Source organism: Amblyomma americanum, chromosome 7 (genome assembly GCF_052857255.1).
Source record: "Amblyomma americanum isolate KBUSLIRL-KWMA chromosome 7, ASM5285725v1, whole genome shotgun sequence".
In the NCBI taxonomy this organism is placed as follows: Eukaryota; Metazoa; Arthropoda; class Arachnida; order Ixodida; family Ixodidae; genus Amblyomma; species Amblyomma americanum.
Genome location: NC_135503.1, coordinates 125,922,457 through 125,934,800, shown reverse-complemented (window position 1 = coordinate 125,934,800; position 12,344 = coordinate 125,922,457). Strand labels below are relative to the sequence as shown.

At 46.6% G+C, this 12,344-nt stretch overlaps 1 protein-coding gene and 1 long non-coding RNA gene across 2 annotated transcripts in view; one reads left to right on the top strand and one right to left on the bottom strand.

Moving 5' to 3' along the window:
• LOC144099537 (uncharacterized) overlaps positions 1-12,344 on the bottom strand; it is a 116,142-nt gene that overhangs the window by 18,400 nt on the left and 85,398 nt on the right. The window lies entirely within an intron of this gene.
• LOC144099536 (uncharacterized) overlaps positions 2,310-12,344 on the top strand; it is a 325,768-nt gene continuing 315,733 nt past the window's right edge. The window contains exon 1 of the mRNA XM_077632915.1: positions 2,310-2,483. Within this exon, the coding sequence (XP_077489041.1) occupies positions 2,454-2,483 (30 nt within the window). The 5' untranslated portion in view covers positions 2,310-2,453. The remainder of the gene's footprint in view (positions 2,484-12,344) is intronic.

The window sequence follows — 12,344 nt, the reverse complement described above, 5'->3', positions numbered from 1 at the left end:
CGGCTGCAAAAACAAGGAGCACTGAGAGTTCCGCATAGCCCGCAGGAGCAGCCTTTTCCAGAGACGCTTGGTTGGCTCTAATTTTTATTAGGATTCGCTGAACGCTTACAACGGGTCGCAAGCAACGATTCAATACACAATACTCATGGTAATGCCTCTGAGAAGTTTCTGTGGTTGTTGACTGCAGACAGATGAGGGAGCCTTCCTAGCATTCCCAACAAGCAGCCTAATATCGGAAAGTATATCGGAAAGTATTTCGGGTACTGCCAGTTGCCACTATGATGTAATGCACAAAAGTTTGTCCGGTTCCATCACGGGTAATTCGCGTAGTTGGAGTTCTGGAAGCATTTTTGTCAACTCTCAGCAGCACTTCGACAACGTCTTCAAAGGGTTTTCGAGGTTCAGCCGTGGGCATTGACCAACCATCGCATTGTCGTCCGGACTTTCTTTTGAATCTTACCGAGTTCATAGATGGTCAACGACAGTTTATCGCCCCCCCCCCCCAAAAAAAAAACATTTCGTGTCTCTCTCGCTTGCCTGCAGTTTCATAAGCAAACAGAAGAGAAGTAGTGGAGGCTCAGTCGCCATGTCATCCGGCTACTGAGACTGAGGCCGCTGGAATGGCTCCTGGTCGCGGCGGCCGAATTTAGATAGGGGCGGGGCGAAATTCAAAAGCGCCCGTGTATACAGTGTGATGTCTGTGGATGTTAAGGAATTCCAAGCGGTCGAAGTTAATCCGGACCTCTCCACTACGGTGCCTCATCCTCTCGGCTTCCGTTCATTCCTCGTCCATCCCTTTCCCTCACTGCACGGTTCAGCTGTTCACCGAGAGTGTGTAAAGAGCATTTTTCCTTTCCTCACAAAACAGCTACATTTTTGCTGCCGCCGAACTACGAAAATGTTCAATAATAGTTTTTCACTCACAACAAACAAACGGGCGACGAACTCTGCTCAATGAAAAAAAAAATGTTCCCTTTAAGAAATTTAGATGCTCTTTTTTTTTTCGTTAGCATCTACATAGCCTCACTGGCATAATCATCATATTCGTGCATCATCGGCAAACAGCTATGATGTCCACAGCGGCAAAGCGTGCGTGGTCAAATAGACAGACTCCATCAAGCTAACTGCGCGCGTATACTGTTTATGAGGCACCTATGGTAGCAGCAGTTCTCATCGAATCACCAGTAAGCGTTTAGGCTTACATGCGACATTGAGACAGAAACCGAGTCACGCCATACTGGTTTACAACTGACAGCATCGTCAGTTTATGTTGTTCTAGGCGCTCTCTGGCACGCAAATTTCGAAACATTGCTGTGCAAGAAATTATTGGAGTACATTTAAAGTGCTTTGCGAGGGGGTGAAATCAAGAGGAAGAAATGGGCTTGGGTAGGGCATCTAATGCGAAGACAAGACAACCGCTCGCTTTTCAGGGTAACGGACTGCATTCCAAGAGAAGGCAAGCGAAGCAGGAGGCGGCAGAAAGTGAGGTGGGCGGATGAGATCAAGAAGTTTGCGGGGATAGGGTGGCTGCAACTGGCACAGGCCAGGGCTAATTGGAGAGACATGGGAGAGGCCTTTGTCCTGCAGTGGGCGTGGTCATGCGGTTGACGATGCTCTTTGCGGGAGAGAGCAGATAGGGCAATTTCTCAAACATAATCTTCTTAATTTTAAAGAAGTATTTCACGTGGGCTTTATATTTACAAATACGCCGTCGCTGGTCACTAAACCGCTAGTCGCAAACAAGTCCGCGCTTCCGTCCAGAGTGCGCAGTCGCGTCCGCTAGAAACTGCGAATAGCAGCATTGTTTGTTCGCGCAATCTGTATATATATATATATATATATATATATATATATATATATATATATATATATTGTGCAAATTGTTTTTGTTAGCTCTCCCCCTATCCTGTATTCATGTCCCCTCACCTCTCTCATTTCATTTCTCCATTTTGCCTGCTATCCTTTATTTCCGCTGCCCCAGCTCAGGCGCTTCTGTATCGATGGCACATGCCGGAACTCGCAAAGCTCTTTTCCAATTACTTTTAATTAATATCATTTTAATAAACCACTTACTATTACTACATTCTTTGTGGCAGCGGTGGCGTGCAGAACTCGTGGCGGGTTTGTTCATTTAGGAAAGCTTGCAACCAGTACGTTATTCTTACACCGTGCTTGCAACCCTGCATCCGCACGGCTTCATGCGTTTTAGAGCGCCTGCCGCGTGGCTATCGACGCACGTGCCGCACGATACGTGTCGTGGTGGGCAAGCGCGAGCTTGGTTGCACTCACCGGCGGTGGCAGGACGGAGCAGACCCCCACCTTGTTGGCGCTCACCGCCGACTTTAAGCCCCGCACGGCTGCCGCTGCTGCTTCTGCTGCTGCTGCAAGCCTCGTGCCCCACAGCACCGGTGCAGGACTACCACAGCGCGGCCGAGGATATTCCACGCACAGCCATGGGACTCACGACCACAAGTTACTGGCTGGTAAGCTGAGCTCACGCTTCCTCGTTGGAGCAGCGTGTGTCGGGGTGCTCGCTGAGAAAAAAGAAAGCTTTGAGCACAGTTGTATGTTATAACTGGCACGTTTCACGATGGTCGAGTGCCCATACGTCTTCCCCGGAGGTTAATCACTGGCTGAGCAAGACAGATGCGTTGACTAGCAACGCATATGAACTCTATGAGATACTCGCGACTTCGTCTGTTCCAAGCTTTGTTTTCAGTTCCCTCACGCACAGGTAGCTAGCAGTGCTCAAGTGGCGCTGCAGTTATTCCATAGCGCTCATGGAAACTACTTCCGCCAACCATTGTGGTTACAGCACATGTGAGACCACATTCTAAACGATCAGAGGGGCGTTCCTGGCTGGCAGCGTTCCTCGTCTTGTTGCCCAAGCTCAGTTATGTGACACACGTCACGTGTGACTTCGGCCCAGCGTGACAGGCACGTTGCGAGGAGAAAGCCCTACGTGTGCGCCTAAGAGTTTCTTGCTCCTCTCACTAGGATTTCCCTTACGGCGCTGTAAATTCACAAGGGAAACTTCATTGCAAGTTGCTTATGATACCATGTGTTACGACGCTGTGCAATAGAACAAGCTCTCAGGATAGTTGGTGTTAAGGCGATTACGCTAGAGGCCATGTTGCGGAGAAAACCCGCGGTCCGGCAGCGTGACGATAATTCGGATTGGTCAAGAGGGTAACGATGTCACAGCCACAGGACCTCGCGTGGGTAATGCGAACAATTCCTGAAAATAAATATGGTCAAGCCGGCACTGCAAACCGCTGCCCCTATACCACAGAGAAGCTTGGGTTGAGTGCTGTAAAAAGCGACCTTGTGCGAGCGCCTCGCATCGCAGAGTGTACGACACACAGTTGGCACGGCCGCTCAAAATAGGCAACATGTAGTTAAGTTGACCAATTAGCGTCACTAAGAAATGTAGCCATTTAACTTAGCCTATGCGTACGAACAACCGAAAGCCGCTTGACGTGTCGTAGTGGCGCCGGCATGCGGCGGTCGCCGGAGCTACGAACGCGGCAGAGGACGGTAGTTGTGCTGCAGCTCCAAGAAATAGCGCGCGCAATGCGGCGCCCTGGTATCGCATTACACTCGTAAGGCTACTTAAGCGTCTCTAAAATTTTAGCATCAGTTTTGAGCAGCGTGGAGCAACGCGACAACATACGAGCCCTGAAAGACAAGCAGCCCCTACACCCCCTGTCACAGCAGCGTTTTATGATTCGCTGGCACGTGTGCACTGTTTCTGATGGCTTGAATTGCCATCGGAGTTGGCAATATGGCTCAGACTTCTCAAACGTTGGTTCGCAATAAAACGGGTTAGATAAAAAACCGTTATTGATGAAATTACAAAGCGAAAGTGTGAAAACTTGTGTCATCAAACGTCATGTGACCGCAGCATAGTCAAACGTATCATGAGGAAAGGGATAATGATGAGTGTGGCTGAGTGCAGTGCGCTGGTTGCAGCGCATGCACTAGCTGTTGTTTCTGCAGTTGCGACTTGTGTAAGTTATTTCGCGGCATTTTAGGCGGTTACTTTTTGGACCAGCCGCCGCGGTGGCTCAGTGCTTATGGCGCTCGGCTGCTGACCCGAATGACGCGGGTTCGATCCCGGCCGCGGCGGTCGAATTTCGATGGGGGCGAAATTATAGAGGCCTGTGCACTGTGCGATGTCACTGCACGTTAAAGATCCCCAGTTGGTGGAAATTTCCGGAGCACTTCACTTCGGCGTCCCTCATAGCCTGAGTCGCTTTGGGACGTTAAACCCCCGTAAACCATAAACTTTTGGACCCTCCCTTGTGCCAGGCATTTTACGTGGCATGAGTCTAAAAAAGGGCTAATGACAAAGCTGCAGGTGGTGCAGTAGAATCTTTTGATTTGGCAGATGTTTCTGGAATTTATGGGCGAGTAAACGGAGTGAATGGCGGGGTAACTTTGTGTCGAACGGATAGCCGACATCGGGCATGCACTACACTCGACCACTGTGGATGGACGTCAGAGGGCAGTCATTCGGAAGCCAAGAACGTCAGGCTCGGAAGCAGGACCTGTACAGACGCCCATCAGTGGGCGGCCATCGACGTCTTGCGTCTTGAAAAAGCAACCGTGGCTATGAAACTGGCCCAAGATTCAGTCGATGCTCCATCGCCATGTGATGATGATGGTAGTGGTTGTTTATTAAAATAATAGTCAAAAGGAAGGAAAAGATTTTTGCTAGCCCCGGCATATGCCATCGATACTGAAGCACCTGAGCTGGGGCAGCGGAAATAAAGGATAGCAGGCAGAATGGAGATGCTGTCTGAGGACTTAGTGCACTGCGCATTTTAGAAATGACGAATATTGAAGGCTTTCTGCATGCTTATGATCATGCAATTCGGTTTTAACCTTTTCCTCACTTTCTGGTATAACAGTGTTCGCGCCATATTTTTACACCTGGGGTCGTTTTTCCTTGCAGGCCGTTTCCTCCGGGGCCTTTTTTTTTTCGGACGCCATTTTTTCCTACACACCATAATAATGTTTATTGGTGATACCAGAAATTCGAAGACATAAAATGTTCATGTAGCACTGTAGAGATTGTTATATATTAAGGAAAAATTATTTCGCAAAACAAAGCGGTAACCTCAGCATGGCTAGGGCTCCGTAACAACAGCACTTTCTCTGGGAAGTTTGCTCGTGAAGCGGCCGTGCAGAAGCGTGAAAAACAGACAGATAAAATCTGTTATTTCCGCAGAGGTAGCAACTTCCCTCCAAGCTCTTTCTTCCGGTTTTTCTGGCCTTTGGAAGCCGGTCTAGATACGGCAGCGGTCGGCATTGCATTTCACAGTTTCCCTCCTTTGAGTTAATTTGCCAGTGATAACAACCCCAAGCTCGCCGCATGCTCGTATCGGTTCTCGCGATCTGTTTGTGTGCAGCTGTGTGACATTGCAGAAGGGCCGATAAACTGCAAGGAGGTCACACGAATTGCGGAACCGAACTCGGAAAGCCGAGAGCAGAGCGTGAATCCCATGCGTTTACGCAAGTGAGCTTAACGATGTTTGCTCAAGTTGGCCGCATTGCAAAAACAGCCCCGGTAATGCCACTTGCTTTCACCTTGCATTGGTTTCCGGTTGTGCCGTTCGGTGCATTTATACGGTGCACTTCCAGAAAACGTGGCGCGAATGACGTCATTGTGCGCGGCCGCAGTGGAGATTTCCCTGTAAACAAAGCGCGTGAGATTTTGGATTTGTCGCACGCATGAATCGCCATGACTAAGATGCAAGTCCTGAGTTAATGCAGATTGCTAGAGTATTATAACAGAAATAAGCACTTGGTTGAATCGATATCTGGCATCTCACTTTGAATCATTAGCCTTCTTATGTTTTGCCGCCGCGGTGGCTCAGTAGATATATGGCACTCGAAAGAACCCGAACCCGAAAAGACGCTGGTTCGATCCCGGCCTGGGCGGTCGAATTTCGATGAAGGCGAAATTCTAGAGGCCCGTGTACTGTGCGGTGTCAGTGCTCTTTAAAGAACCCCAGGCGGTCGAAATCTCCGGAGCCCTTCACTACGGCGTCCCTCATAGCCTGAATCGCATTGGGACGTTAGACCCCCATAAACCAAACCAAAAGTTTTGAAGTCCTGCAGCGATACATGAGCTATGCGGTAGCAGTAGCGTTGCGCTCCGGATGGACTCAGCCACAGTTGTACGAATTTCCCCACGGTAAACGGCGTGGGGACAGATTATTGCTGGCACGAATTACTGCAACGTTTATTTTTCCACGTTTGTGTACGCCAGAAGCCGCTTTTGTCACTTTATGTTGGCAAAGCGTGATGCGGCCAGTGCGCTATGAAACAAGCACACAAGCACGATCACCTGTGGCAGGTTGGAAAATTGGAGAATTATTTTTTGAGGAAAGGAAATGGCTCAGTAACTGTATCACATATATCGGTGGACACCCGAACCGCGCCGTAAGGAAGGAATAAAGGAAAGAGTGAAAGAAGAAAGGAAGAAAAGGGTGCCGTAGTGGAGGGCTCCGGAATAATTTCGACCACCTGGTAATCTTTAATATGCGCTGCCGTCGCTCTACCCGCCGCGGTGGCTCAGTGGTTAGGGCGCTCGACTACTGATCCGGAGTTCCCGGTTTCGAACCCGACCGCGGCGGCTGCATTTTTATGGAGGAAAAATGCTAAGGCGCCCGTGTGTTGTGCGATGTCAGTGCACGTTAAAGATCCCCAGGTGGTCGAAATTATTCCGGAGCCCTCCACTACGGCACCTCTTCTTCCTTTCTTCTTTCACTCCCTCCTTTATCCCTTCCCTTACGGCGTGGTTTAGGTGTCCAACGATATATGAGACAGATACTGCGCCATTCCCTTTCCCCCAAGACAAATTATTATAATAATAATAATAATAATAATAATTATTATTATTATTATTATTATTATTATTATTATTATTATTATTATTATTATTATTATTATTATTATTATTATTATTATTATTATTATTATTATTATTATTATTATTATTATTATTGCCATCGCACAGCAAACGGGGGCCTTTCGCGTTTTGCCTGCATCGAAACGCAGCATCAGCGGTCGGGTTCGAACCCGAGAACTCCGGATCAGTAGCCGAGCGCTCTAACCACTGAGCCACCGCGGTGGGCTGTGGCATGCTCCAAGGTGTTCGAAATTGCTGGTATTCTGGGCGCTTCACGTTGAATCTGCAAATTAGGCGCGAGCCTGGAGCAATGCGACCCCGACGTCTGTCAAGCGCGCTCGCTATCACCGCTGCAGCCGAGTTGTTTTGTGTTTGTGGGAAAACGTTTGCCCAGCGAAGAGCTCTCCGTTGGAGCCTCGTTTCATCTCCTGCCAGTTTGTAAGCCTCCCCGCATGACAGTTCGTCGTCAGCGAAAACACCCCGCTCACGTGTTGCCCGCATACGACGCTAGCCAGGTGCGGAAATGCCAGGTGTGGCAAGGTGTGCAGCGCAAAAAGCACGAACTTTACGAGGCAGAGACGCATCTGCTGAAATCACCGTCAACTCACTTTGCTTTTGCCCCAGCAGACACGCTCACAACATACCCCTAATATTTCATCGTTGCAAAAATAGAGCGGTATATCAACGAATTCTAAGATTAACGTATAATTCGATCACACTCTTAGCGAAGCCTTGTAGCTTATACTGTTGCATGAAGACTGAAAATAATCAGTTCCTCCAAGTGAAAAGGCGTCTCCTTTTACATATTTTGTTCTCAATGTTCAGTGTACGTGATTTTTTCATGTGTTTATGACAGGTGATCTTTCCCAAGTACCTACATTGCGCTTTTTCTGCACAGAGCTTATTCTCATCATTTTTATTTGTTGATTTCTTTGAGCGGTATGGCCATAGAATTTCGGTACCGTCCACAGCGTCAGAATTACGCCATGCACGGTCATCACCCGGTCACACCAACCGGTCACGTCAGGACGCATGTTTTCACGTGACCAGCGCCGCTGACGTGACCGCGCGCCCATTGCCGCGGCTGTTGTAGCTCTGACTGCCAATGTCAGCAGGTGTCAAAATTTACTGTAGGTATTATCCATCAGAAAAAACCGGACGGCACAGCGACAGCGTTGGTTAATTTCAGCGCGTGAGGCCGCAAAGTGTGTGAACCCGGCATTTTTTTCCCGCTCCTCTAGTCAGGTGGCGCCACAAGCAATCTCTTGCTTCACCGCCTTCCCGCGAGCACGAGGGGAGTGTCTCCTTCCATTGGCTATTCTAAGCCATAGGTAGCAAAAAATAGACACAGAAAATCGCTTTGCGGGAAGGGAAACATGTCGGTCAGCAATATAAAATAAACTTGTTTGTGCGGGGAAATTAGGGTTTGTGTGTACTGCTAGTGTGACAGGGGCCTAGTGGGCAACAATGCGCCATATTGACATGAGCACCTGCGGACAGCGTGATTTTGACACTGGTGTTTCAGCTTTAAGCAACTGTGAATGGCAATGCAGGTAGTGTTTGGACAGTTCTTCCGGCGTACGGAACACAGAGTCTTGTGTCTGTACGACGGATGTAAGGATATTTCCAAAATTCTCAATGCGCATTTGAACCGACGACACGAATGACGCAGACTGGACACTGTCGACTGCTAGACCAGCATTGCATTTCGGTTTCTTTCTGCAGCCTCTGTTAGAGACGATTTTGTAGAAGCAATCTTTATCAAACTTCCTAACAGCGTGATGGTTGGAGTGGTCTACCGGCCCTAAAGTTATTCGCTGGGCTCTTCTACTGAAAGGCTTGAAACATATCTTACCTCGTTATTGCATGGGCATAACGGTAGGGTTAATATTGCTGGTGACATTAATATTGATTTGACATCAGACACACAAAATGATTATACATTGTTGCTGGAGTCCATCAACTTAAATAATTTGATAGCGTAACCTACCCGGATTACAACCACCACAAGTACACTGATTGATCATGCACCTTGTAACAGGGATGCCATTCTTTCTGCTGGTGTGTACTCTGTTCCAATTGCTGATCACTTGCCCATATTTGCTGCCCTGAAAAATAAGGCTCTAGAAAGTGTGAAGCATAATCACATTAAATATCACCAAAAATAAATTATGGCTTGCCTCGCAGACTACCATAAATAATAATAATTGTTTTTTGGGGAAAGGAAATGGAGTAGTATCTGTATCATATATCGTTGAACACCTGAATCGCGCCTTAATGGAAGGGATAAATGAGGGATTGAAAGGACAAAGGAAGAAAGAGGTGCCCGTAGTGCAGGGCTCCGGAATAATTTCGACCACCTGGGGATCTTTAATGTGCACTGACATCGCACAGCGCCCGGCGCTTCAGTGTTTTGCGTCCATAAAAACTCAGAATTTTATTGACGCCTCTCAATATATAATACCATAATGTGGTGAGAGTATATCTGTAATAAAATATGAAAAAACCGGTTCGCCCGTGGATGATAAGATCCATCCTTGATGACTTAAATAAGAAAGGGTATTGGTATAAAAAATGGTAAGAGAATAAAAGTAATGATTATTGCATAACCCAATTAAAGCGGCTTAGGAATTCCACAGTGTTTATTATGAGAAAAAGGAAAAAGGAATATTAACTCTTCCTTATCCAGCAAGCAAATGGAAATACAGCAATAATGTGGAATGTTGTAAATGATGCTATTCGCCTTTTGTCTAAACAGTAAAACCTCAGGTAATTGATCAGAATGTAGTGGACACGTTTAATAATGAATTTGCCAATATCAAGCCTCTCTTAGCCCGTTAAACCCCGATAAACCCCGTTATAGAGTTTTGTAATGAATGAGCTTGACTTCGGTGAAATGTTTATAGTAGTAAGCGCACTTCAAGGAAGAAAAGCCTCGAGACTAGAAGCAGTCCCTGTAAAAGTAATCAAAGATAGCATTCACATATTAGCCATCCATCTATTACAACTATTTATGCACTCTAAAGAAGGTTCAGTACATCCAGCAAGACTTAAGGCAGCGAAAGTCGTGCCTATCCCTCAAGATGGAGAACGGTTGGAACCGAGTAGCTATAGGCCAATTCCAGTCCTTGGTGCCATCATTACAGTTTTTGAAAATAAAAAAATACTGTGTGTACACATAAAAATGTTTAGTGCCAAGTACAATATTATATGCCCAAGTCAGCATGTCTTCACGCCGCATAGATCATCAGGATGCGCAGTGCTTGTCCTAATGTAAATAAAAAGTAGAGCCTTCAAAGACAACAAGAACGCCAAAGTTTTGTATTTAGATATTAAAAAGGCATTCGATACGGTTAATCCTGCAATATTTCTTGGTAAACTCTGTAAGTACGGCTTCCGAGAAAAAATAAGTTTTTTGAATAGTTACCTTACAAAACCGCGTACAGCGTGTCGTAATGAATACCGTGATCTCTGGGGCGCAGGTGGGGCTGACTGGGGCACCACAGGACTCAGTTCTGGGACCAGTTTTATTCTCGCTTTTATGCGTTGCATATTGCAATCACTCAGTTCAGCGCTTGGGCGCGGCCGGGCAGCCACCATTGACCTTTAGCGCAACCACGTGACGTGACGTCACGACAGCCGGAGGAAAAGCTGGGCCCCAACTCGCGCGGTCGCGCGCGGCCGCAGCCACCACCTGACTCCCGCTCCTCCCGCTAGGGGCACTGCGCCGGCGCGTGACGTCACGGAGGAAAAGCTGGGCCCCAACTGGCGCGGTCGCGCGCGGCCGCAGCCACCACCTGACTCCCGCTCCTCCCGCCGCGCAATATGCAACGCATTCTTGGCTTAACCAAGCTAAGCCTGGCCATTTTTTTGTGACTGACTTTCCACCTCCACTAAAATATTCCCAAGCAGTAATGCACGCCAATGACACATCTTTGATATTTGTAGGAGACACAATTAACGAACTCAACAGAAAAAAAAAAAACGAAGAGCAGGAAATGATTTTTAGGTGGTTTCCTAACAACCACCTCTCCGTTAACATTCAGAAAACCAAATATATCTAGTTCTTCTCCAGGGAGAAAAAAAATTAAACTACGAACAAGTTTCTTTGTATTTAAGTAACGAACGTATACAACATGTAAACAATTTTAAATATCTTGGTATATACCTTGATCCTGATGTGCACTGGAAGAATCAAGTAAAGCAAGTTTGCTGAAAGCTAGGTTATGGTTGCCATATTTTATTGCAAGCTCGAGAATGCCTTAATTTCTCTATACTCCGGATACTCTGCTTTGCTTTTATACAGTGCCACCTAATATGCTGCATAGAGCCGTGGGGTAACACGTGCCCCACAGAGCCCGGACCTATAGTCCGATTGCAAAGAGAGCGATAAGAATCCTTACCTATTCAATATATACTGACTGTAGCGAACCGCTTTTTAATCTACCTTTCATTTCATGTATAATTAAATGGCAGCTCAGATAATTAATCAAATTCTACATCTCAATGTCCCGCTTCCCCAAAGTATATTTAAAGATCCTAAAATGGAGACTAGAGCTGCTAGTGCTAATTATTTCAATTTACCTTTGGGGCCGCCGCGGCGGCTTAGTGGTTACGGCGCTCGGCTGCTGGCCCGAAAGATGCGGGTTCGATCCCGGCCGCGGCAGTCGAATTTCGATGGACGCGAAATTCTATAGGCCTGTGTGCTGTGCGATGTTAGTGCACGTTAAAGAACCCCAAGTGGTCGAAATTTCTGGAGCCCTTCACTACGGCGTCCCTCATAGCCTGAGTCGATTTGGGATTTTAAACACCCATAAATCAAATAAAATCAAATATTTCAATTTACCCGTGTGTCACAATACTTAAGGGCATATATTAATATAGTTAAATGTAGCTTTAATCTGGAATCGCACTCGTAACCATGTTAAAACGAAAGCAAACTTCATACCATCCCTCAACACGTTCGTGATGAATGTGTGAAGTAATGGTGTGAATTGTTTTCCGAAAATGAAAATGTTTTGTTGGTGTTTTGTTATTATTCCTGTATTTTCCTTGAAAATGAAAATTTCCAATTTTCATTTCATAAATAGGAGACGTGTTTGTCTCCGCTTGCCGCATTTATGTTGTATTTTATTCCGATGGACGCGAAACTAGCCTCTTACTATGGGTCTAATATCATTGTACACATCGTATTGTACAAAATTTCATTTTCGCAACAAAAAAAAATACTACGGATAGGCAAGACGTTTTTCGCCGTGATGGCATTCATCTAACGGTAGTCCACGGCCAAATTTTAATTACTATGGTCCTACATCTGTCTTTTCTGTGTCTGCATAAAATGCAGAAGAAATGATTAACACTTGTATGGTGATTTTTCTACGCAAAACCTCGGACACTCATTGAGGTGCTCGCCATGTACGTTGAC